The sequence below is a fragment of the Armigeres subalbatus genome, chromosome 3 (assembly GCF_024139115.2).
Source record: "Armigeres subalbatus isolate Guangzhou_Male chromosome 3, GZ_Asu_2, whole genome shotgun sequence".
Classification (NCBI taxonomy): Eukaryota; Metazoa; Arthropoda; class Insecta; order Diptera; family Culicidae; genus Armigeres; species Armigeres subalbatus.
Window position 1 is genome coordinate 399699528 of NC_085141.1, and position 23701 is coordinate 399723228.

General features: G+C 38.8%; 1 protein-coding gene across 4 annotated transcripts in view; it reads left to right on the forward strand.

The window, feature by feature from the left end:
* LOC134226923 (calcium channel flower) overlaps positions 1-16581 on the forward strand; it is a 36615-nt gene extending 20034 nt beyond the window's left edge. The window contains exons 3-6 of one of the 4 annotated variants that reach the window (XR_009983578.1): positions 8560-8767; positions 8829-8936; positions 9168-10237; positions 15433-15490. Coding sequence is in view for 2 of the 4 variants with exons in the window: in XM_062708038.1 (XP_062564022.1) it covers positions 8560-8767; positions 8829-8936; positions 15433-15634 (518 nt within the window). In the remaining 2 variants the exon portion in view is untranslated. Of the gene's footprint in view, positions 1-8559; positions 8768-8828; positions 8937-9167; positions 10238-15432 lie in introns of all 4 variants that reach the window. The other 3 variants (XR_009983577.1, XM_062708039.1, XM_062708038.1) reach the window with 3 other exon arrangements.
* The last annotated feature ends 7120 nt before the right edge of the window (positions 16582-23701 follow it).

The window sequence follows — 23701 nt, forward strand, 5'->3', positions numbered from 1 at the left end:
AGCCAACTTTAAAACATCAAAAAAATGCTCGAGATTTTTGATGATTTTTTTGGATTTCTTCAGAAAATTATTTCTATTTTCGATTAGAAATTCTTGGTAAGTTCCATTGACCGAAAGCGACAGACGGCCGAACTGGCAATTTGGCCGAAAAAGCCGTTTGCCCTACCAGGTTGTCCGGCCGAAACGATCGTTGGCCAAAAATGCCATTTTGCAGAAATAGTTTTTTGACAGAATGGGCCATTTGGCCGAAAAAGTCATTTGGTCCAACGGGTAATACAGCTAAATTTCAATGACTGATCCTCGTACTGAACGGGTAATATGGTCAGAAATGACCATTTGTTTGGCGAAATGGTCTTTTTGTCTATTGACCATTGAACAAAATTCCGTGGCCTCTCGATTTTTAAGTCAATACTGGCCTTTAGGCCAAAAGACATCTTACCAGGTACCATTTAGCAAAACTAAACGTTTCACGGAAACTGTTATCAGGTCAAAACTGGTTTGACCGATCATGTAGTTTGGCCGAAAGCAATGGCAATGGCAAAAGAAAAATTTTGGCAGACTTGTAAAAAGTTGTTTACCCTAACTATTTGGCTGAATTTGCCGTTTGGATGAAAAAGTCGTTTGACCGAATATAGATCATTTGACCAAAAATGCCGTTTGGTAAAAAAATGTTATTCTGTAGAAAGAGCCATTTGGCCCAAAAACTTACTTACTTACTTATGGATCCTGTACACCTCCGGTGGTGCAAAGGGCCGACTTGAAAGATCTCCATCCTGAGCGATGCCCGGCTATCGCTTTAACCTGTTGCCAGGTTAGATTTCGGTCGACTTCTTTTATTTCTTTATTGAGGCTTCGCCGCCATGAGCCTCTGGGTCTGCCTCTGCTGCGATGTCCCGCTGGGTTCCAGTCTAATGCTTGCTTACAGATTTCGTTTCCGCCCTACGTAGAGTGTGGCCGACCCAGCCCCACTTCCGATCCCGAATTTCTGTTGTTATCGGCCTCTGGTGACAACGACGATGGAGCTCGTTGTTTGAGATCCAGTTGTGAGGCCACCAGGCCCGAATTATATACCGCAGGCATCTGTTAATGAACACCTGCAGCCGTTGAGTGTTCTCCACTGATACACACCATGTTTCGCTAGCGTGTAACAGCACAGATTTCACGTTAGAGTTGAAAATTCGTATTTTGGTGCGTTCACTTATCTGCCTGTTTTTCCAGATATTTCTTAAACTCGCAAAGGCAGCCCTTGCTTTCTTGATCCGTGCGCCTATGTCGATCTTGGTACCGCCGTCTGACGCCATTTGGCTACCAAGATATTGGAAGCTTTCAACTTTCTCCACTGGTTGCCCGGCTACTGTGAAACTGGAAGGAGTCACCGTGTTTACATCCAACGATTTGGTTTTGTTGACGTTGATGACTAAACCTGCCGAGGAGGAGCGATCGGCAAGGTCGTTGAGCTTACTCTGCATATCAGAGCGCCGTTGCGCGAGGAGTGCAACGTCATCCGCCAATTCGAAGTCGTTTAGGTGCTCCATGGTTATAGGCTGCCATAACAGCCCGCGGTTTGGTTCACGGTCAATCGCATCTACCAGAATCTCATCGATTACGATGAGGAACAGTAACGGTGATAGAATACATCCTTGCCTCACACCAGCTACGACCCGGATAGGGTCGGACAGGACCCCATTGTGCAGCACTCTACACGAAAAGGCCTCGTACTGTGCTTCGATGAGGCCGATGATTTTCTCAGGAACCCCTTGCGTCTCAGGGCGCCCCACATATTCTCGTGATTGAGACGGTCGAAAGCTTTTTCGTAGTCAATGAATACCAAGTAAAGGGACTCTTGGAATTCGTTAACCTGCTCCAAAATGATGCGGAGCGTGACAATATGGTCCACACAGGATCTTCCGGCACGGAATCCGGCTTGCTGCCGCCGGAGAGTCGCATCGATCTTCTCCTGAATCCGGGCTAGGATAATTTTGCACAGAACTTTGAGAACGGTACACAGCAACATAATGCCTCGCCAGTTATCGCATACAGTCAGGTCACCCTTTTGGGCACCTTCACTAAGATACCTTGCATCCACTCGACCGGGAAAGTTGCGGTGTCCCAGATATTACGAAATAAACGATGCAGTAGTTGAGCGGATGTCATGGGGTCAGCTTTGAGCATCTCGGCTGATATGCGGTCGACCCCTGGGGCTTTATTCGATTTCATGCTTTGGATGGCTGTTTGAATCTCTAGCAGTGATGGAGCTTCGGTATTGACACGTGTTATACGTCGGATCCTAGGCAGATCATGCCGAGGTGGTGATGGCCTGGTTGGCACTTGAAAAAGTTGTTCGAAGTGCTCGAACCAGCGTTTCAGCTGATCAGTTGGGTCGGTCAATAACTGATCATTCGCGTCTTTCACAGGCATCGTTGCATTCATCTTCGCCCCGCTTAAGCGTCGTGAGATATCGTAGAGGAGGCGAATGTCCCCGGTTGCGGCGGCTCTCTCTCCTTCGTCGGCCAGAGAGTCTGCCCACGCTCGCTTGTCCCGTCGACATGAGCGTTTTACTTCCTTCTCAAGAGCCGTGTATCGTTGACGGGCTCTTGGCCCAAAAATGTATAAGAAAATTATTTGAGCTTTTTAGTGGAATGTCTTCACTTGTCATAAGACGAGTTTATACAATCCCATTGAATTCCACCACTTAATTGTATCTTGAGAGATACGTATTTCGACCTCAACAGTAAGGCCGTCTTCAGTGTCTTGTACTTGACTCGACTCGACTCGAGTACTTTCTGCAACCTTCTTTGAAAAGTGTTGTTCGGCTGAATTGATCGTTTTGTCAATCAATTCGGCTTAATGGGATTTGGTTAGATGGCTTTTGGCTTAGAGGCCAGTATCAACTTAAAAAGTAGAGAGGTTACGAAATTTCGTTCAAGGGTCGTAGGGCAATTAGCCTTTTCAACGTAAATGTTATTAGGCCAAATGCATGGATATTTTGGACTAAATTAACCGTTCAGTTATTGACATTTGGCCGTATAACCTGTTAGCCTAAAGCAGGGTTACTGATTCCTACATAGCATCATCTTTCGCTTGAGATGCCGCTCAGTTATGAATACCACAGCTTTTGTTCGTGTGTTATCGTCACGCGTGAGAACACGATACGCAATGAACCAAACCATACATTTTGGGCTTCCCTTTTCATCCGTGCTTTTGCCAATCACTGAGTTACCAGTATCTGCAAATTGGAAGCAAACGGCACTCACCAGTTATTCGTATCTGCACGGAATCTTGCTTTGCGTATAAAGTGTTCATCGGATTCCTTGTTGATTGCATCACGACCGATGGATCGCCAAAACGCATCGCGAGTGATGATGATTGGGTATGATTGGAAGTTGTAGGGAGCGTTACACAGGATTCTCTTATGGATATAAACCTAGAGGTACTGCTTTAGCCTTTCGGAACATTTGAAGCGCGAGCCCACGAGCTTTGTATTTAGTTCATTTAGACGTTAATTATTGTTATATCGCTTCAAATTTAAAAGATAGATGCTTACAGTCTTCATTAAAGTTATTTGGAAGATCTAGAGCTTTTAGTTGAAGATGAGTTCAGGGATGCATCCGCTTGACAGCGGTAGCGTATGTGCGACGACGTAATGGGGTCGAAACTTATACGATTTTACTCTTTGAAAGGCAGACGAATCTAAACAATAAATTAACAAAAACAACAATAAGACGCAATGTTTACATGGTATTAAACTCGAATGAATGTTTGTTATACATTAAACAGTTCAGAACCATTGGAAAATTTGTGGCAATATATTTGCCACTGCCTTGCAAGCGCAATTTCAGCGACAACAAAAATAAATAAAATATTTTTAAAAATTAGGTTTTACGCTGGGTGCTGCGTGTTAGAGCCGCTTTTCTGCGCTCAAGGGAGTAGAAGGATATTTTGAAATCACTCCCATTAACAAAATTATTTTGCAGTTACTTGGTTGTCAAACATTTCCCGCTCTTAGAATTTCGCTTTCCATGCTGCATGTGAGAATGAGCCAGCGTCCTCGCCGACAGTCTGGAGGTCGGAAAAAATCGTTCAAAAAGGTCTCTTATAATTCAGTTTTCTTGTTCTCAGATACGCTAAATCTAATCTTCAATTTTATGTAGCTGAAACAGTGACCCATTCTCATCACCATTTGAACCACTGTTTCCCTTGAAGACGGTACCTTATAACACAGAGAACAGACATGGAGGCTCGAACAAAATTTCTAGAATGCTAATGATACTATTGATTGATTGTACATCATTTGATCTATACATCATTTACCCCATTTACCCTATACACATTGGTGGAGCCAGAGTTATGGTAATGGTAATGGTGGGGGCACCAGTAACTTCAATACACATCAAGTCTCACTGGCATATAAAAACACAGATTTCACTTTAGAAATATTTGAAATTTAGTGCGTTGGCTAATCTGATTGGATCTTTATTGTTCTCCATGTAAGTAAAATCAAAATTGATCATGTAGATAAGTTTTGAATCAATTAAACTCATTAGTCATATTTAATGAATATTCCCGATTAAAGTTGCATATTGAAGAAAGCTGAGTTTGGATGCTTTATGATGTTAAGATTTTTTAGATTTGACGTAAGTTGCTCGGCGTTGGTGTTGGTGTTGGCTACAAACATGAGCTCTTAGCATAGGCCTGTTTTGGACATACAAGATCAATACTATCCATTCCCGAGTAGACGATAATAGTTCAATAATATCAAATGTTGATAGGATAGCCCAATAAGATATGGACAAAGCTCTTTTATTGTTTTGAACTGAAACCTATTAAATATTCCAAGCATTTTTTATCCGTATTTTATATCGATGAGATGCGTAGTTGGTGAGAACTACGCATGGTGAGAATGGGTGATTTGTCCAAACAAGGAAATTAATTATACTTTAAATGTTGTGGCGCCATCTCTTTCAAACAGCACCACCGTTTTAGTACAGGTTCCCTGAAGACAAATTGGAAGAAGCACTCCGCGCCCTATATTAGAAATCTAAGACTTCCGCTTGATGCCAACATATCGAAAACCTATTGTAAAATGCATTTTTGCTATCACAATAATTTAGTAATGTTCAATTTGTCATGCTATCAGAAATCTATGGTAAACTACGACGAGCAGCGATATCATTTGAACCTCGCTCCATACCTCCCATACCTAGGTAGGTATATTATTCTTCACCCGCATCGCTTGCTGTCCGTTGCAATGTTTGCCGGCGGACTGCGATGATTCAATTTTTCTATCATCATCGCCACTCATCGCCATTCATCATCGCATCCGATCGCAAATCTCCAAATTCTGCTGGAGATAAATCGAGGCCGATGCAAAAGCAGTACGAACAGTACAACACTTTTGCACACACCGGAGTCACTCACCACATGGTGATGAATCAAACCCGAAGCTAATGCAGTACGAATAAATACGAAACATATTCATACAGGATTCACTCGTCAGCTTTGGGAAGATATATTTTGTGATGTTAATTCGGGATGCATCATTTATCGTTCTTTTCCGATTCCATTCGCAAAGTATGAGTGAATGCGAGATACTTGATGCGATTTCCAGTAACCCTGGCCTAAAGTATATTTTCGGACAAATATTTCATTCTGCCAAACGACCATTTCGGCCAAATAGCATTTTTGGGCTGATGACGTATTCGGCCAAACGACCTGTTAGGCCGTTAGGGCAAACGACTATTTGCGCCAAATTACCAGTTCGGCCGTGTGTCGCTTGCGGCCAATGGTATTTTCCAACAAATTCTTATGGACAATACTCGCTTAACTTTTCAAAAGGACCTAAGTAACATTTTTTTCATGAATTAATTTGAATAGCGCAATCAACAGAACAACATGAAATCTTTTGATTGCAGTACTCAAATTAATTCATGAAAAAAATGTTACTTAGGTCCTTTTGAAAAGTTAAGCGAGAATACATTAATCGTTCGATAACTGCAACATGTTTTCGTTTCAGCTAGCCAATGGCGTTCGATAGCTGCGACGCATTCAAGACGGCAAAAGCTAGATGTAGCTATCATCGACATTAACATCGTTTTGAAGCTCAGCTGTCCGATAGCTGCAAAAATGATGTAACTATCGAAATGCTGTTAAAAGCATTGCAGTTAAATTACTTTCAGTTATCGAACGTCTAATGTACAAAGAATTTCCCGTAGAAACCCAATAATCTTAAAACAATTTTTCGTGGAGACATTTTGAACAATCCTCCGCGGAAATTCTAAAGAAGTTTCCGTTAAACTTACGGACAATTTTTCGTGAACATTCCAGAGATTGTTTCTTGAAAGTCTCCCGCGGAGATTCTTAAGAATTTAATGTTTTATTGTTGGCCATGCCAAGCTACCCGTCTTTATTATTCTAGACTGAGAAAGCCAACGATTAACACCCATTCTACCAACCGCACTCTCCTACAATTATCAAGAATTTTCTGTGAAAATTTCGAAGAATACTTAACAGAAATTCAACAGGAACTTTTCGTAAATTTCTGAAGTTTTTCCTGTAGAAGTTAAGAACTTTTTTTTTGTGAAAATTCTGAAGTTTCTTATGCAAATTGCGACGATTTTTCTGCTGAAATTCCAATCAATTTTATTTGGGAATTACAAAGACCTTCTCTAATCCCAAAGATTGCTCGAAAATATTTTCCAAATTATGGAAAAACTTAGGAGAAGTTCATTAGATTTTTCTTGCGAAATTCAAAAGATTTTTCGTTTAATGTCTTGAAAATATCCCGAAAACATGCAAAAAAATCTTAGAACGTAATGGAAAAATCGCCACGCAGATTCAGGCCGCCGGCTAAAATGGCTTGCATAACTTCTGATCCCATAGTCCAAACTGGCCAATTTTCAATAGCAAACAATGGGACAGGATTCGCAGTCGAATGGAACTTGTTGCTAGTAATTCGGCCAATGCTAAGTTTCAAAAAGTGTGTCTACAATTTTTTGAACACATACACACAAACAGACATCACCTGAATTTGTCAAGCTGAGTCGATGGGTATATGAAACTATGGGTCTCCGAACCTTCTATCAAAAGTTTAGTTTTGGAGTGATCATATAGCCTTTACGTATACTTAGTATACGAGAAAGGCAAAAAAATCCTTAGTAATAAACGGAAATGCAACTTATGGATCAATATCGCCACGCAGAAAGGATACGTTTGCTAAGTACCCTTCCGGTACTCGTACACTTACAAGAAAGACAAAAATAAAAGTACTTACTTAATTAATACTTGGCAAGCTACAACTTTCCTCGATGAGCCTACGCCGAATGGAGTATTCTTCTCCTCCGGACTAGATCCTGAGCCAATCGCTTCCAATCGCTCTGAACGTTCGTAGCCCCAAGTTCTCTTCAACTGCATAAAGCTATCGCCTTCTCCATTTAGTCCATGGCTGCATGTCGCCAACCACGCAGTCTGCGGAGGATCCGCAAACCGTTCTCCACTTAATCGATCCACCTTGTTCGCTGTGCCGGATTATTGTCCGACATTCTCCCTACTTCCCGAGGCACTATTGAGAGTTCGTATAGTTCTCTGCATCTGTCTTAAGTAGGTGTTCAACTAACCATCCTTCCCCTTCCTCAGCATTCGCAAGGACGTGACCAGGACATATTGCGACTATCAGAGAGTACATCGCTTCCATATAAGAAATAGTGTTTAGTCCCAAATCAATATCTGTGGGTACGGATGAAAGTGATGCTACTCTCATGCAATAGTCCAGCTTGTTCCACCTATGAATTTGTGCGAGTTGCTCAATGCTAATGCTCTAATATCAAACCATATGTTTGATGTGGAATTTTATTGAAATTAGTTAATTAGTTTTAGGGTGTATGGCCGAGGGTCTAATTTGAAAAAGTATTTGTAACTCAGAAAAATATATTAAGCTCTTTTAGTGGAATGTATTAAACCGTCTAAGACGAATTAAGTACTGTCCATTTAATTCCACTAGTTAATTTTCGTTATCTTTGCAGATACGTATTTCGACCACAACTGTGTGGTCGTCTTCAGTGTCTTGTACTCGTAGTCCTCGTACTTGTAGTCGAGTCGAGTACAAGACACTGAAGACGACCACACAGTTGTGGTCGAAATACGTATCTGCAAAGATAACGAAAATTAACTAGTGGAATTAAATGGACAGTACTTAATTCGTCTTAGACGGTTTATTTGTAACTGTTATGTTATTGTGCTAGATATTCAATTGACTTTTATGCTCATGATTTAATATTTTATGAACTCATTATTCGAAGTTTCCTGTTCTTTACGAATTATACAATAAATTTATTTAAAAAAAAACAACAAATATAAGCTTGGTAGTTGAAATAATTCTATGTCTAGGAATAAGTTATATAACTGTCTATCATAAAAAGGCGATTTTTACACCAAAGTTATGGTTTTTAAACTCATATTAAAAACTTATTCCCGCAATGCTGTTGAAAATGCTTCAAAATCATTGTTCAAATTATAAACCTTATTTTGCGTAACAACTTGTAACTCACTGCCATTCCATTCCAGTCGCTATACTGTTCGGTCTATACAACTGCATTGGAATCCTACTGGGCGATATCGGCTGCCTGGTCGGTGGAATTCTGGAAATTTTAGCTGGTTTCGTAGTATTAGCAATAGAAGCACCTTGTTGTTTCATCTTCATTGACCATGTGCAGCAAATAGCGGAAAAAGCAGACCAGCGGCCCTACTGGAACAGGGCTGCGCTCTACTGCGCGTAAGAATTAATAGTTCTCAAACGAAAAAATATTCAATAAATGATGTAATTAAATTTGTAGAATCGCAATTCCACCAGTGGTCCTTTGCTTTGGCTTGGGTAGTCTATTCGGATGCGGACTAATTTTTGTCACCGGAATGATCTACGGGATGATGTCGCTCGGCAAAAAGTAAGTACTCCCGATTCCACATTATCTTGTTCGTTTGGTCAGAGGTACATTATCTCAGAGTGATGTCGGATATTACTAAGTACTAACCAATCTCATCCTGCGTGTATCATCTCGACATTTGAGTCATATTCTAACAGTCTGAATTTTGTGCTTTCACTCCATGCTAACAATGAATCACATTGCAATTGTCGAATGGTTTGTCCTGTAACCGTGTATTCGCGGTCATGATAGGGGAACTCGTGAGGACATGGCAGCGATGGCTTCGCCGAACGCGATGTCCCCGGTACAGGGTGTACCCTCAACGGATCAGCACTCGACCCTAATGGAGGATCCTGACGTATGGCGTCCAACATAAATCAGTCGCTAGACTAATTCCCTAATCAGCAACCAACATCCAAAGCATACTAATCATGTTTAGAGGCATTGCGTTGCGTTATTGCTCGACTTTTTAAAATCTCATCCTCTAAACTTGGAAGTACACTCATCACCATTCACACTAACACATTGAATACGACATACTACTCTCTCAGCGAACTGAAAAATCGAGTCTAATCTATAGAAAGACATTACGCAATATCCCACTGACCGAACAATCATCTCGGAAACAAGTCCAACACTGAAACGAACAAATGACGCTAAGGAGAGAACTTTGCGAAAGACGCATCCATACATACATACATACATACAAACACAAATGCAAGAAGCAACATACGCATACATTTCAAACCTTGTTAAGCCAATAATGTTAAAAGATGTGAAAAGTGACACACAAATACAGTTAAGCATTTCCAAAGCAAACTTGACAAACCAGTAATTGTAATTGTAAAACCCTAGTCATATAAAATTAGTAAAAAATTGAGACGGAAGAACATACGTTGTAATATACAACAGTATTGTAGTTTTTGCGGTTTGAATTGACGTTTGACCGCCAACGAAATATATGGAAATCATAAACAATATAATTTGACGCGTAAGAAAACATAACGTAGAGATTATCTCGTTAGTTATCTGATGAGGTTCTTCAGGAAAAAAATAATCACGACACACGCACACGAACCTTCACTAACGACATATTCACAGACGCTCTCACACTCCCCTAAACGTAATACGACATATATAGCAACAAGCACACTCACACCCACAGAGAGAATGAACGATGAAACGAACAAACAATATTGAAACACAACATACAAACAAACAAAAATTAGCGACTAGAATCGTAAATGCGTAAAAGCGTGAAGATATCATATATTAGGACAACTTTTATTATCAGAACTGCCTGTTAGGAATAATACATGTAGGTGGGCCATGTTTTTGAACGCGATTTTCACTCGCACCTTAGTTAGTAGTAGTGATTTTTTCTGCTTTTCTCCACGTGGTATAATTTAGAAGTATGAATAATGCACGTTTTTTTACTGTTTATAAATAGATACTCGGCATATAGGATGATTTGATTAATTGCTTTTATATTGGAATAATTAATATTTGAATTTAAAAAATACCATAATTACGATTGATCGTATTGTCAAATATGGTACCAGTTTAAAATGCTTGCGGAAAAACATACGAAGTATGTAAAATTATGGGGACTGTCCGACTTAATCCTTATTTACTCAGTTACGCTAAAATATTCTTAGGCAAAGGATCGAATGTCATCCTAAGCAGTAAAAGGGTTACGGGAGGTAATGTTAGCCTTGGATGCAATTCTAGCGGATATCGGATTTCGATTTTTTGAATTCCAAAAATATAGCACATTAGGCACAATCTGTTAAAAACTGCGAAACAGCGAAACTTTGATGTGCGATTCGATGACCTGAAATGAAAAATCTAAACTAACCCTGTTTTTTTTTTTTGCTCGTGCTTTTAATTTTTCGGGCGTATCGATATATCGGAATATCGATGTTTCAACGCCGATATTTTTCGGCATCGATTTTTCGACAATAAAAACATCGATTCGGCAGTATCGATATTTTTCCGAAAACGCCCATTCCTAGTTGGCTTATCACGCAAATGGGTGTCCTACGAAAGGCTGAAACACATAAGGCTGAATGCTCATAAGGCTGAAATCTTGAAAGGCTGAAAGTCTCAAAAGGCTGAAAGTATCAGAAGGCTGAAATTGATGGGATGAAATGAATCCCAACCATACGATATGTTGTACCAACTATGTTGAGTGGTTGGATAGTGAATAATTGATAAAGAATAGAGAATAATGAATAAAAATAAAGATTAAAGAATAAAGAATAAAGAATAAAGAATAAAGAAAAAAGAATAAAGAATAAAGAATAAAAAATAAAGAATAAAGAATAAAGAATAAAGAATAAAGAATAAAGAATAAAGAATAAAGAATAAAGAATAAAGAATAAAGAATAAAGAATAAAGAATAAAGAATAAAGAATAAAGAATAAAGAATAAAGAATAAAGAATAAAGAATAAAGAATAAAGAATAAAGAATAAAGAATAAAGAATAAAGAATAAAGAATAAAGAATAAAGAATAAAGAATAAAGAATAAATAATAAAGAATAAAGAATAAAGAATAAAGAATAAAGAATAAAGAATAAAGAATAAAGAATAAAGAATAAAGAATAAAGAATAAAGAATAAAGAATAAAGAATAAAGAATGAAGAATGAAGAATGAAGAATGAAGAATGAAGAATGAAGAATAAAGAATAAAGAATAAAGAATAAAGAATAAAGAATAAAGTATAAAGAATAAAAAATTTACAGAGACAAAGGAAGGAGGAAATAAGAAGGAAGAAGAGAGAATGAAGACGGAAGAAGGGAGAAGGAAAAAAGATGAAAGATTGAAGAAAGAACATAGAAGAAAGAAGGAGAAAGTAAGATAAAGATGAAAGAAGAAATAATGATGAAGCAATAAGAAACAAGGAAGAAGGAAGGATGTTCTATGTTACCGCCATCGGGAGAGTCATCGCTCTCACCGGCAGTCTGGAGGTCGTAGAGAAAAATCGTTCAAAAAGGTCTCTTAAATTTTAGTCTTCTTGCCCTCAGATACATTCAATGCATTCTACAAGCATTCATTCAGTGACCCATTCTCACCCCCATTTGACCCATTGTCACCCCCGACGACAGTACCTCAAAATTTTATGAGCTGTATAGACTACAAAATAAGAATTCCGTATAAAAATTGAAAGACAACAAGAAGTCTCAAGAAGGTTGCGGGTCATTTTAGTTTGTGCCCCTTTTAACGTCAAATGTGTATTCTTCCATTAATATTGGTTTCTCACGATTTTTCAGCCTTTCGAGTTTCAGCCTTTTGTTATTTCAGCCTTATGTGAGATTTTTACTTTTCAGCCTTTCGTGTTCAGCCTTACGAGTTTTCAGCCTTATGTGATTCAGCCTTTCGTGGAAGACCCCACGCAAATTTATCAATTATTCAGCGATAATACATCGTTTTGTAGATAGATATTTAGCTTCTTTGAAAAGTGTATGAATCATGTTTTAGTTACATTACGCTAGATTCATGCACTTCTTCAAATATTATTATTATTTATTTATTCAGAAGTGGCCTGTGCGGTATATAAGAGTCTTCTCCATTCGGCTCGGTCCATGGCTACACGTCGCCAACCACGCAGTCTACGGAGGGTCCGCAAGTCATCTTCCACCTGATCGATCCACCTTGCCCACTGCGCACATCGCCTTCTTGTTGGATCGTTGTCGAGAACCATTTTCACTGGGTTATTGTCCGACATTCTGGCTACGTGCCCGGCCCACCGCAGTCGTCCGATTTTCGCGGTGTGAACGATGGTTGGTTCTCCCAACAGCTGATGCAACTCGTGGTTCATTCGCCTCCTCCACGTACCGTCCGCCATCTGCACCCCACCATAGATGGTACGCAGCACTTTCCTTTCGAAAACTCCGAGTGCGCGTTGGTCCTCCACGAACATCGTCCGGGTCTCGTGTCCGTAGAGGACTACCGGTCTAATGAGCGTTTTATAGATTGTCAGTTTGGTACGGCGGCGAACTCTATTCGATAATATCTATGTCGTCGGCGAAGCCAAATAGCTGGACGGACTTATTGAAAATTGTACCACTCGTGTTAATCCCTGCTCTTCGTATTACCCCTTCCAAAGCGATGTTGAATAGCAGACACGAAAAACCATCACCTTGCCGTAACCCTCTGCGCGTTTCGAAGGTACTCGAGAATGCTCCTGAAACTCGAACTACGCACATCACCCGATCCATCGTCGCTTTGATCAACCGTGTCAGTTTATTCGGAAATCCGTTTTCGTGCATTAGCTGCCATAGCTGGTCCCGATCGATTGTATCATATGCGGCTTTGAAGTCGATGAATAGATGATGTGTGGGCACGTTGTATTCGCGGCATTTCTGCAGTACTAGGCGAATGACGAACACCTGGTCTGTGGTGGAGCGTTCGCCCATAAAACCCGCCTGGTACTGCCCCACGAACTCCATTGCAATTGGTGCTAGTCGACGGCATAAAATTTGGGAGAGTACCTTGTAGGCGGCGTTCAGCAATGTGATTGCGCGGTAGTTGCCACAATCCAGCTTATCGCCCTTTTTGTAGATGGGACACATGACACCTTCCATCCACTCCTGCGGCAAAACTTCCTCCTCCTAAATCTTGGTAATGACCCAGTGCAGCGCTCTAGCCAGTGCCTCACCACCGTGTTTAAATAGCTCTCCTGGTAGTTGGTCAACCTCAGGGGCTTTATTGTTCTTCAGCCGGCCAATCTCCTCCTGGATTTCCTGGAGATCCGAAGCCGGTAGAATTATGTCATGCGCGCGTTCCCCCAGGTCCATCACCATACCGCCATCTTCGTCTGCCACATCGCCATTCAGGTGCTCTTCGTAGTGCTGCCGCCACCTTTGGATCACCTCACGCTCGTTCGTAAGAAGGTTCCCGTCTATGTCCTTACACATATCAGGCTGTGGCACGTGGCCTTTACGTGAACGGTTCAACTTCTCATAGAACTTTCGTGTGTTATTAGCGCGGTACAGTTGCTCCGTCTCTTCACGGTCTCGATCTTCCTGCTGACTTCTTCAAATAATAAACGCAATAAACTTGCGTGAAAAATCACTTTGTCTCGGTTTTTTGGCAGCCACTTCAGCAGGCAGGCTGTGCAAGAGTTTTATTTCATCTTTTGCCCAATAAAGTAGTTTTCTGAATGGACTTACTTATATTCGCACATAAGATGAACGGATAACAATCACACTTTTTTGCATCCATGCACAATTTTTATTGGTATAGCGACACGATTAACCAAAACATTTTTGGACAATATTTGGAGTACCTACTTGTTGCCAAATTTCAGCACACGATTTTCATTAAAAGCAGCACATTATAATTTCCTACCTTATGGCTTTTACAAACGATTTATAGTGAATAATACACAAACCTTTTATGGGCTGAAAAACTATAGCTTCTTAACTTGGTTATGATGTGTGTTATGGTTCTCACACGTATAACGTGGTTTCCAAGATGTCCGAGTTGTGACTTTGCCGATTTAGGTTGTTGTTAACTAAACAATTATTTTGCTGTTGAGAAACGCGTCGTAATTGCAAAGTGGATTCATTGAGAAAAATCTTTGTACAGAATATATTTGTCGCATACATATTTTACATGATTTTTACTTTACGTGAATTTCACTTATTTGTGTGCCCTTATACACATAATTAATAAAACTTATTTTTGGCAAACATAAAATGTGATTTTTACACTACACTACGAAACGTTTGAATCTCGTTTTTCATTCGTGGTACAAATCTTCAGAAAATAGAACTGAGGAGTAGAAAAGTTTTAGGCTTTGGCATGTAGGTAGCTTGAAAACCTGAGATACGGAACGATACGAAATTATATTTTGATTCGAATGTCATAACTTGCTATCACACACTGGAGTTGATGCCCAGACTAAACTGCGTTGCAAATGAATACATTTTAATGAAATCAAATGAAAATGTTGCAAACTATCCCACGGTTGCGAGTTATGTAGCGTACACACAGTTTGATTTTGGTTTGAGTTGGCGGGAGCGGAGTCAAAGTCGGTCAAACATGCTTGAGTGTTTGTAGTAAAGTTGCACAAACCCCCATAATATTTTTTGACGGCTAGTGTTCAACATAGCGGTTCGGTCGTTCGTGTGTGATATTGTTAGTTGAATAAATTGAGTGTCCGTGAAGTTGTTGATAGAACGTGGTGGATAATTGACTAAGCGAGAGACGGGGAGTCAATTTTGGTTAAATTGCTTGACCGAGTGTGCGCTGCATTACCCCATTTAATTTACGGTACCTAATGTATTATTTCTCAAGTATTTCTTTTTATTTTGTTTGCACAGTTTCACAATAATACAAGACGTATCTAAACTGGAAGTAGAGTATAGTCACAATTTCTTATTTTTGCGCATGATTTTCAGGCTTTGTATTATAGTTTTAGTGACACATGCTTTGCATTGAGTTAATCATTGGCTTGTTAACTTGTTCGATGCGTATCGTATTAGTCTAATAATTTATACTATCCAACAGAGCGTCGTTTGCGGAAATGCGGGCGGCGGCAGCAGCGTCAACGGCAGCTTCGTCCGCTGAGCAGGGTCGTTCCGGTGGCGCCAACAGTGCCGGCTCCAATCTGGGGGCACCCATGCCGAACAGTAAGCAGAGCTCGACCCTAGTGAACAATGTGCAACCGATCGCTTACAGTATGCCACCACCGTACGATAGTGTAGCCTAACCATCAGAGTTATAATTATAGTAGGACGTGCAAAGATAGTGAAAACAAGGACGAAAGTTTATAGGAAGAATTTGAGTCCAAAAATATTGCTAAACATCCCAGATCCTTCCCATTTCCCATCTAGTTGCTGTATAACTCCAACAATTATTATACCCCAAGATTGGTAAGCGAAGTTGAGTTGACTGAGAAGCTGCTTACGCCAAAAGCAGAAAATCACATGATTCTGTTACTTTAGCTCCTATGTGCATTTTGCTGTTTAGTGGATGATTCAAAGTATGCGAACTAAAGACAAACTTATAATTAATTCTATTACCTATGAATACTGATGATCAAGACAAAATATTAATCCCAATTACTAGCGAAACTTATTGAACTAGCTTAATTGATTAAACATATTAAAACATATACACTATATTTATTAGTGAAGTTGAATTACATAACTGAGATATGTGCTGTAAATTTTTTTTCTTGCGTTAGATGTAAATTTGTTGCTCTTAAGTGTGTCTTCAACACAACTTTGAAAAAAGACGTCATCATCAGGAAAGGTAATAATGTTTAGCAAACACTCTGTGAGAAAAACTACACATCAAATTTAGTTAGCCTAAACTCTATTTATTGCAACTTAATTTACTGAACTGAACTCTAACGGAAACGATGAATAACCATTGATTATGATTTCTGAATAATAAGTCAACTGGCGGGCTCAGGTTGATTTTAACGCGTTGCGCCAGTGGATTATTCATATATATAGTGATATATAAGTTCTGAACGAATGTACAGCAAATCAAACGGAATGGTGTAAAAATATAACAACAGTGAAATAATTGGCAGAAAGTATGAGAAGCAAATGCTTGTAACAGGTATCTTGTTAAATACAAATCCAATTACACTAATATTAAGACTGGCAGTGAATAAACTTTCCATTGAATATGCGAGAAAACATGAAATGCGAGTATTTAGTTTGGAGAGCGTCCATTACGAGTTTCTTTGTTTGAAAATAGATTGAATCGATCGATGCGAGTTTTTTAGGGCCCGGTCGAAACAATTCTATCGAAACATTCTGCGAATCATTTTTACAGGAAGACGGTTTAAATATTTCAGTAAAAAACATTCGATGGATTCTTGTTGGTAACCGATTCTCATGCCTCACATATCAAAATAACACATTTTTTAGTCTTTATTCAAAAGATTTTCTTTCCGAGACTGAATCGTCTCTAAATACCACAACTCAAAATGGGTCATTGGGAGTTTAAAAACAACTCGGATTTACTTTTGTCTAATAAGTGTTGACCAAATAATTTACAAAATGGTAAACAGCTTATAACAGGGATTGAATCCCTGTGCTGTTTTTTATGCACGATATGTAGCATATAATTTTTCACAAGCTGTACCGATAACTGATTTGGGAGATATATTTACTGTATAGTAAATTCCTTTAAAAAAGCAGGGACTGGTAATGGTACTTCTATTTTGTATCCCCTGGCGAAACAAAACTCTTGAGAAGCTTAAAAAAGCCTCGCTACACAGTGGCTAGACTTCAAAAAAATCTAACAAAATACCACTCCAACGGCTTTTCCTTTTATTAGTATGGGTAAGTTTCCGGGACGGATGGTTCGCTCAGTGTAGATACATTGAGCGAATTGTTAAGGTGATTATACAATAAAGCCAGAAATCGGCTATTTCGTGAACCACGTGCTTTTCCAATATTTTTTTCAAGAGCACGAGATAAAAGAACCATATCGCGTATGGGGCTAAAATAATGGTAGATCGTTTGCTTAGTTATGCTGAACAATCATAATTTGAGTTTCGGCACTGTACGAAAACTATTACGCCAGATTTGGGCTTTCGGAAATGTATGTAGATAAACGTGTGGTGAATTTGAAATTCACCACGGGCTTCATTGTATAATCACCTTAAAGGTCCACTTTTCTGACTTAAACCCACCAAAGATTCGACCATGGGTTTTAGGATGCAATATATACACTGTAAACCCAGCAATACTCTTTAAAGAGTAAAATCCACCCATTATTTTTCGATATATGAAACTGTCAAAATAATGAGTACTTATATTTTTTTGATAATGTGTAATTTGTGCCCATTATCATGTTCCATGTTTCTACTCATTAAAGAGTGAAAATAAAGTTGAATTTTTGAACAAACAAGCAAAGATGACCGAAGAGGTATAATAATTCTTACTTTAACGTGCTTTAATTACTGTTATTTCTAATAAATATCCGATAAATTACGTGTATTTTAGCCCAACGATCGAGAATTTTATCAGCAATCAACTCGTCTTCAGCGAACCTTCGGTTTTGGCACTGATTCCTGAGGCAGCGTTGCGTTCCGGTGCGCTGGTGTTCCGGAGATTGGAAAGCGGAAGACGGTTGCTGGCTCCAATTCCAGCGTTGTTTTCGAAGCCAGCTGCAGGTGATGTACCGGATATCGATAAGCCGAAGACGGTTGACTTTATTAAGGAATGCTTTCGATTCCGGCATTGGATCCGGGTACAGCTGCTAAAAATGGTGCTCCGCAGTTCCGTGCAGAATGCAGTCATAAGATGAAGAGTCGGTTAGAGCTACGCTGATCCTGTTTTGCTGAAAACTACAAAGCCCGTACTTCAGTATTTAATAACCTGTGGATTCCGTCGACGGAAGCGGTCTGATCATGCATATCAGTCGTTTTAAGAAGACTACGAATAGAGAATGGAAAGTTTGGAGTCACCGGAACCACTCGTGATTTGTTTAAAGTTTTTATGTGCATTTACGTTCATTGAATAAATAATACTCTATTTTGGTTTACTATTGATGGAAATGTCTACCGTTAACTTGATTAGTTTCAAAATTCCCGAAAATGCATTATTAGAATAATAAAGAGTGATTTTTACACATTTTCTGATAAAACTATTTTCATATAATGGGTAAAAATCACCCGTTAATCTGACGTACAAGCAGTTTACCCATTAATGAGTAAACGCTGTTTACTCTTTTAATGAGTTGAACTATTTAACTTCATAATGGATACTTTTTTACCCATTAAAGAGTACTTTGGTGGCACAGTGTAGGTTGCAAAGGAAGCTTTCACTCGGGCCAGAGTGAAGATCTTTCAAGCTAGGGTTACGAGAGGTAATATTAGCATAGGTTGAAATGTTGGCTCATCCCGACGAGCTCGGTGGTTTAGTGGCTACCGCTTCTACCTTATGAGCAGAAGGTCGTGGATTAAATTCCAGGCTCGTTTCATACTTTGTATTTTTATCTTAGTTCTTTCTGTGTTTCAAGTTCTACCAAAACGATTGGTACTGTTATATCGTTCCACACTAACAATTCCAAAACCTCCCATGGCACCTATGAGAAGTCGTAGTATCATCTGCATCTTTTTCAAGTAGGTGTCCAACTTATCATCCTTCCCCTTCCGCAGATCTCGACTATTAGAGAATGTATCGCTTCCATGATAGTGATTAGTCCCAAATCAATATCTGTGGTAACGGATGAACGAGATGCTACTCTCACCCAATAGTTCAATAATACCACCACCTACGAATTTGAGCGAATCGCTCAATGCTACTGCCTAAAAAAAGATAAAAATGAGATGTTGGCTCATCACGCAAATAAATCAATAATTGGTGCTTTGATGTTGCATGACAAAGAAGAAACAAGAAGATGATATTTAGAAGTATTCGCACGGGAAACCATACGAAGAAATTTTTGAAACTCTTTCCAAAAATTCTAGAAGCAATTCTCGCGTGATTTTTGAAAACGTCGTAAGTCCAAATGAGAGACTCTCTTCCATTACGCTCTCTTTTGCTAATATCTAGGCTAACTTAAAATTTCTTGCAATATTTTCACCTTAGCACACTAGACAAAGGTATTTTCTTCAGATCGGTAGTGGAAAATCCAATGTAAATGTTAGTATGGCTTTGTAATAATCGAAAGAGAAAGTAAACAAAAAGAGCCTCTCTTTTGGACTTGTGACGTTTTCAAAAATCACACGAGAATTTAATTAAAAACAGAAAGCAGTAGGTAAGGGTTGGTCTTTCCTTATCAGGGGATCAATATTCGAGCAACGCCTAACAATATACTCTTTGTCATCAACAGAGTTTGTTACTGACAAACGCACCTAGCGACAAACCTTTATCAGAACCCGAACACAATATGACAAGAATCATTTGCCTTGCATGCTCTGATATTTCCGAAAATACGATGCTAATTTTATAATCATTGTTCGATTCTCGAATATTTCCATAAAACCAGAAACTATGATAGCATAAAACCGAAATTTGCTCTAGAAATAATGCAAAATAACGGGATGAAAAGTTAGCAACAAGATTGTCTTCTTTTTTGTTGCTGACAAAAATTTTCGGATCTTTGTCATTATTATCTCCGACAAAAACAAAGCTTTGTTGTTGGTTTTCTTTTGTCGCTTGTTTCGCATATACTGTGTATAAATTGTGATACATATCACAAAATAAAAAGTCCAACCCGGGTAGAGGTGAATAACAAACAAATAACATAATAATAACAAATTTTGCTATGATATCTGGTTTAGTTATTCTTATGTTATTCATAAATAACATAAAATAACATTCCAACAACAAATTTTGTTATAATAGTAAAATAAGTTATTTATATGTTATTGTAAGAAGGAGCAGAACAACAAATGAAGAACACATTTTGTAATCATAGCAAAGTTTGTTATTCAAACAAACTAATAGCAGATTTTGCTATTCAGTTATTCATATATTAATAGTAAAATTTGATATTATTTTGCTGTTTTCTTCTACCCGGGAAAACCCATACTGCTTACCGTTGATTTTTAAATTGCTTCTAGAATTTTTGAGAGGAGTTTCAATATTCGTGCGAATATTTTTAATATGTATCTTCATGCAAAATCGAAGCGCCAATTCAGCGATAATGCATCGTTTTCTCAGTATTCCCACCTAACGCATTGCTTATGTTTAGGTAATATCAAATTTTACTAATAATAAATGAATAACTGAATAGCAAAATTTGATATAAGTTTGTTTGATATAGTTGCTAAAATAGCAAAAATAATAACAGACATTGCTCTAGCAAATAACTCATAAATAACTTATTTTGCTATTATAATAACAAACCAATAGCAAAATATTTGAAGAAAAGAAAATATCAAAATCAGTTATTATTGATATGTTGAAAATGCGAATGATAAATGAATAGCAAACTTTGCTATGATTGCAAAATGTGTCCTTCATTTGTTGTTCTACTCTTTCTTACAATAACATATAAATTACAAATTTTACTATTATAACAAAACTTGCTATTGGGATGCTATTTTATGTTATTTATGAATAACATAAGAATAACTAAATCTGATATAACAGCAAAATTTGTTATTATTATGTTATTTGTTTGTTATTCACCTCTACCTCTAATTCACTCGGGAGCATCGCTCCACGAAAGCAGATATTTTGATTTTCTGCTATCGTTTACGTCCTGCCTTTGTTCAACGTATAACTAAAATTATACCAAATTTTCAAAACGGCTCGTCTACTTTTATAGTGATTCTGATAGCACTCCCAAGCAAACCAACAGCATCAACGCGTTGCAGAAGCCTTCGCCTACGTGTTGATGGGGTTGATTTGATACCCGTAACGCTGGGTAGACACTTTTGCGTGGTGTGTTCAATGTAAGATCTTCCACGGTCACATTGTCAGCTACGGGTAAATCCTGACCCAACGAATACCTTCCCTAATGTCAAACTCCGTGATACTTATGAGGGTGTCGCTGATTCGGGGGCCTCTCGTTAAGTAAGTACTACACCAACATTTCCTTCCCCTCCCAAGTTACGGTGAAGATGGGCGTGGCCATAGGAGTAGTAATCCTCATGCTTTTGTGATTATCCTAGATTGAAATCAAGGACTACACCCACCTTGATTTCTGATAGCAATCTGGATAAGGATTTCAAAAGAAAAACATGAGTATCACTAGTGTCCGATCTACGAAGTACACCGTAACTATGCTATGCTATGAAAGCTATCAGAATCGCCAAATTGACGTTTGAATCTTCGTTTACAAAAGCAGATAAGTCGTTTTGAAAAATTTGGTATTGAATTTAATGTGAACTCAACAGCAACCCATCTTTCGTATGTCCGAAATCAAATCATTTCGCTCGACACTTTTGGTAGCTTAAATAAGCGATTACACCCAGTTCTGATTTTACACGGGTGAGTTTTAGTCGATGAGCACCTTTAGCGTATTGGGTGTATGAGCAATTATTGTTGGGTGTATAGGCATTGGGCAATCATTGTTTGTTTTTAACTACTAGGTGTATAATAACCAAGAGTAAGCAAATCGCCTGAGGGAGGCCAATTTTGGGAAAAGTTTCAATCTATGCAGATGTGCAACAATAAATATGCTCAACCGCAGCATAATAGGCTAAGGTTTGAGCCATATACCATATATAAGGCTGAGCTGGCAAGGATAGAAAGGGATAGAATATTCCCAGCTTTGATCCAAGAAGAGAAGACATGAATTCAACCCATTGTTGACAAGGCGTGGCTGGTTTTGGGGCATATTCATAATCATTGGCATCAAGTCCGGATGGTCTTCTTCCCAGTACATAAATATCAAAAGTATGAAAGTAATGCATTTATCACAACACCAATTCGCTTATCAAAGTGAAAATTCTACGATCTCAGCTCTACCTACACATACGTTAGTCTTTACCTCAACTATTGCTTGATATTGACGACGCATTCGATACGCTTCTTAGGCTGTGAACCATTCCACCGATTCGTTTAACTTTTAGTTAAAATTTGACAGTTCGATGGTTATTTTGTCGTGGTTAAAAATAACCCTGCTCCGGAGCATGGTTAGATTTGACAGTTCGATAGTTAAACTTTGTTCGCGAGAAAATTGGCGCCAAATCATTTTCGTTCCGAATAACTATCAATCTGTCAAAACTCAAATGGGTCGGCTTCCGAATTTTTTTTAACCATGAGGGGAAAATAACCATCGAAGTGTCAAATTTTAACTAAAAGTTAAACGAATCGGTGGAATGGTTCACAGCCTTATTCGTCTATTAGGGTCTCGCCGACATTTCTCACCAACACGAACGCAGGTTCGTGGTTGCAAACAATGCCATTTGATTTTGCCGTGACAGCTGCTCGTGGTTGCAAACAAACCGAGTAAAAGTGTGAGTGAAACGTGCGTGTACGTACACGATCGCTGAAAGCCTCATAGGGTCAGCAATGTTGAGGAGAAAATTTGCCTATCTATACATTGCTACCTGTGTCCTTGCTATGCTAGCTAATCGAAAGAGCTCTTCTGATCTGAGGTTTACATACCACTGTGAAAGCAACAAGGGGTGGATATATAAATCGTGCCCGGACTGCTTACGTCTCCTTTGTCTAATAGCTTCGCTGGCCTTAAACTAGCGAGGGGTAAGCTTAAGGTGATTATACAATCAAGCCATGTGGTGAATTTTAAATTCACCACACGGTTTTCTACTCCTATTATCAAAAGTTCAAAGCTAGCGCAATAATTTTCGTACAATGCTGAAATTAAAGTCGATTGTTCAGCATAAGTAAGCAAACGACCTACGGATGTTTCATCCTCATGGGCGTTGTGGTTCTCTCAATTCGTGCTCTTGAAAAATCACTAGAAAAAGCACGTGGTTTCCAAGATGGCCGATTCGTGGCTTTGTTGTATAACCACCTTAAGGTGATTATACAATCAAGCCATGTGGTGAATTTCAAATTCACCACACGGTTTTCTACTCCTATTATCAAAAGTTCAAATCTAGCGTAATAATTATCGCCCAATGCTGATATTGAAGTCGATTGTTTAGCATGAGTAAGCAAACAATCTACGGATGTGTCATCCCCATGGGCGGTGTTGTTCTCTCAGTTCGTTCTCGTTTAAAATCACTAGAAAAAACACGTGGTTTCCAAGATGGCCGATTTGTGGCTTTGTTGTATAACCACCTTAACAAAATCCATAGTTATCATAAGACGAGTTTGTACAATTCCATTTAATTCTACTACTTTATTGTACCTTTGACAGATACGTATTTCGACCCCAACAGTAAGGT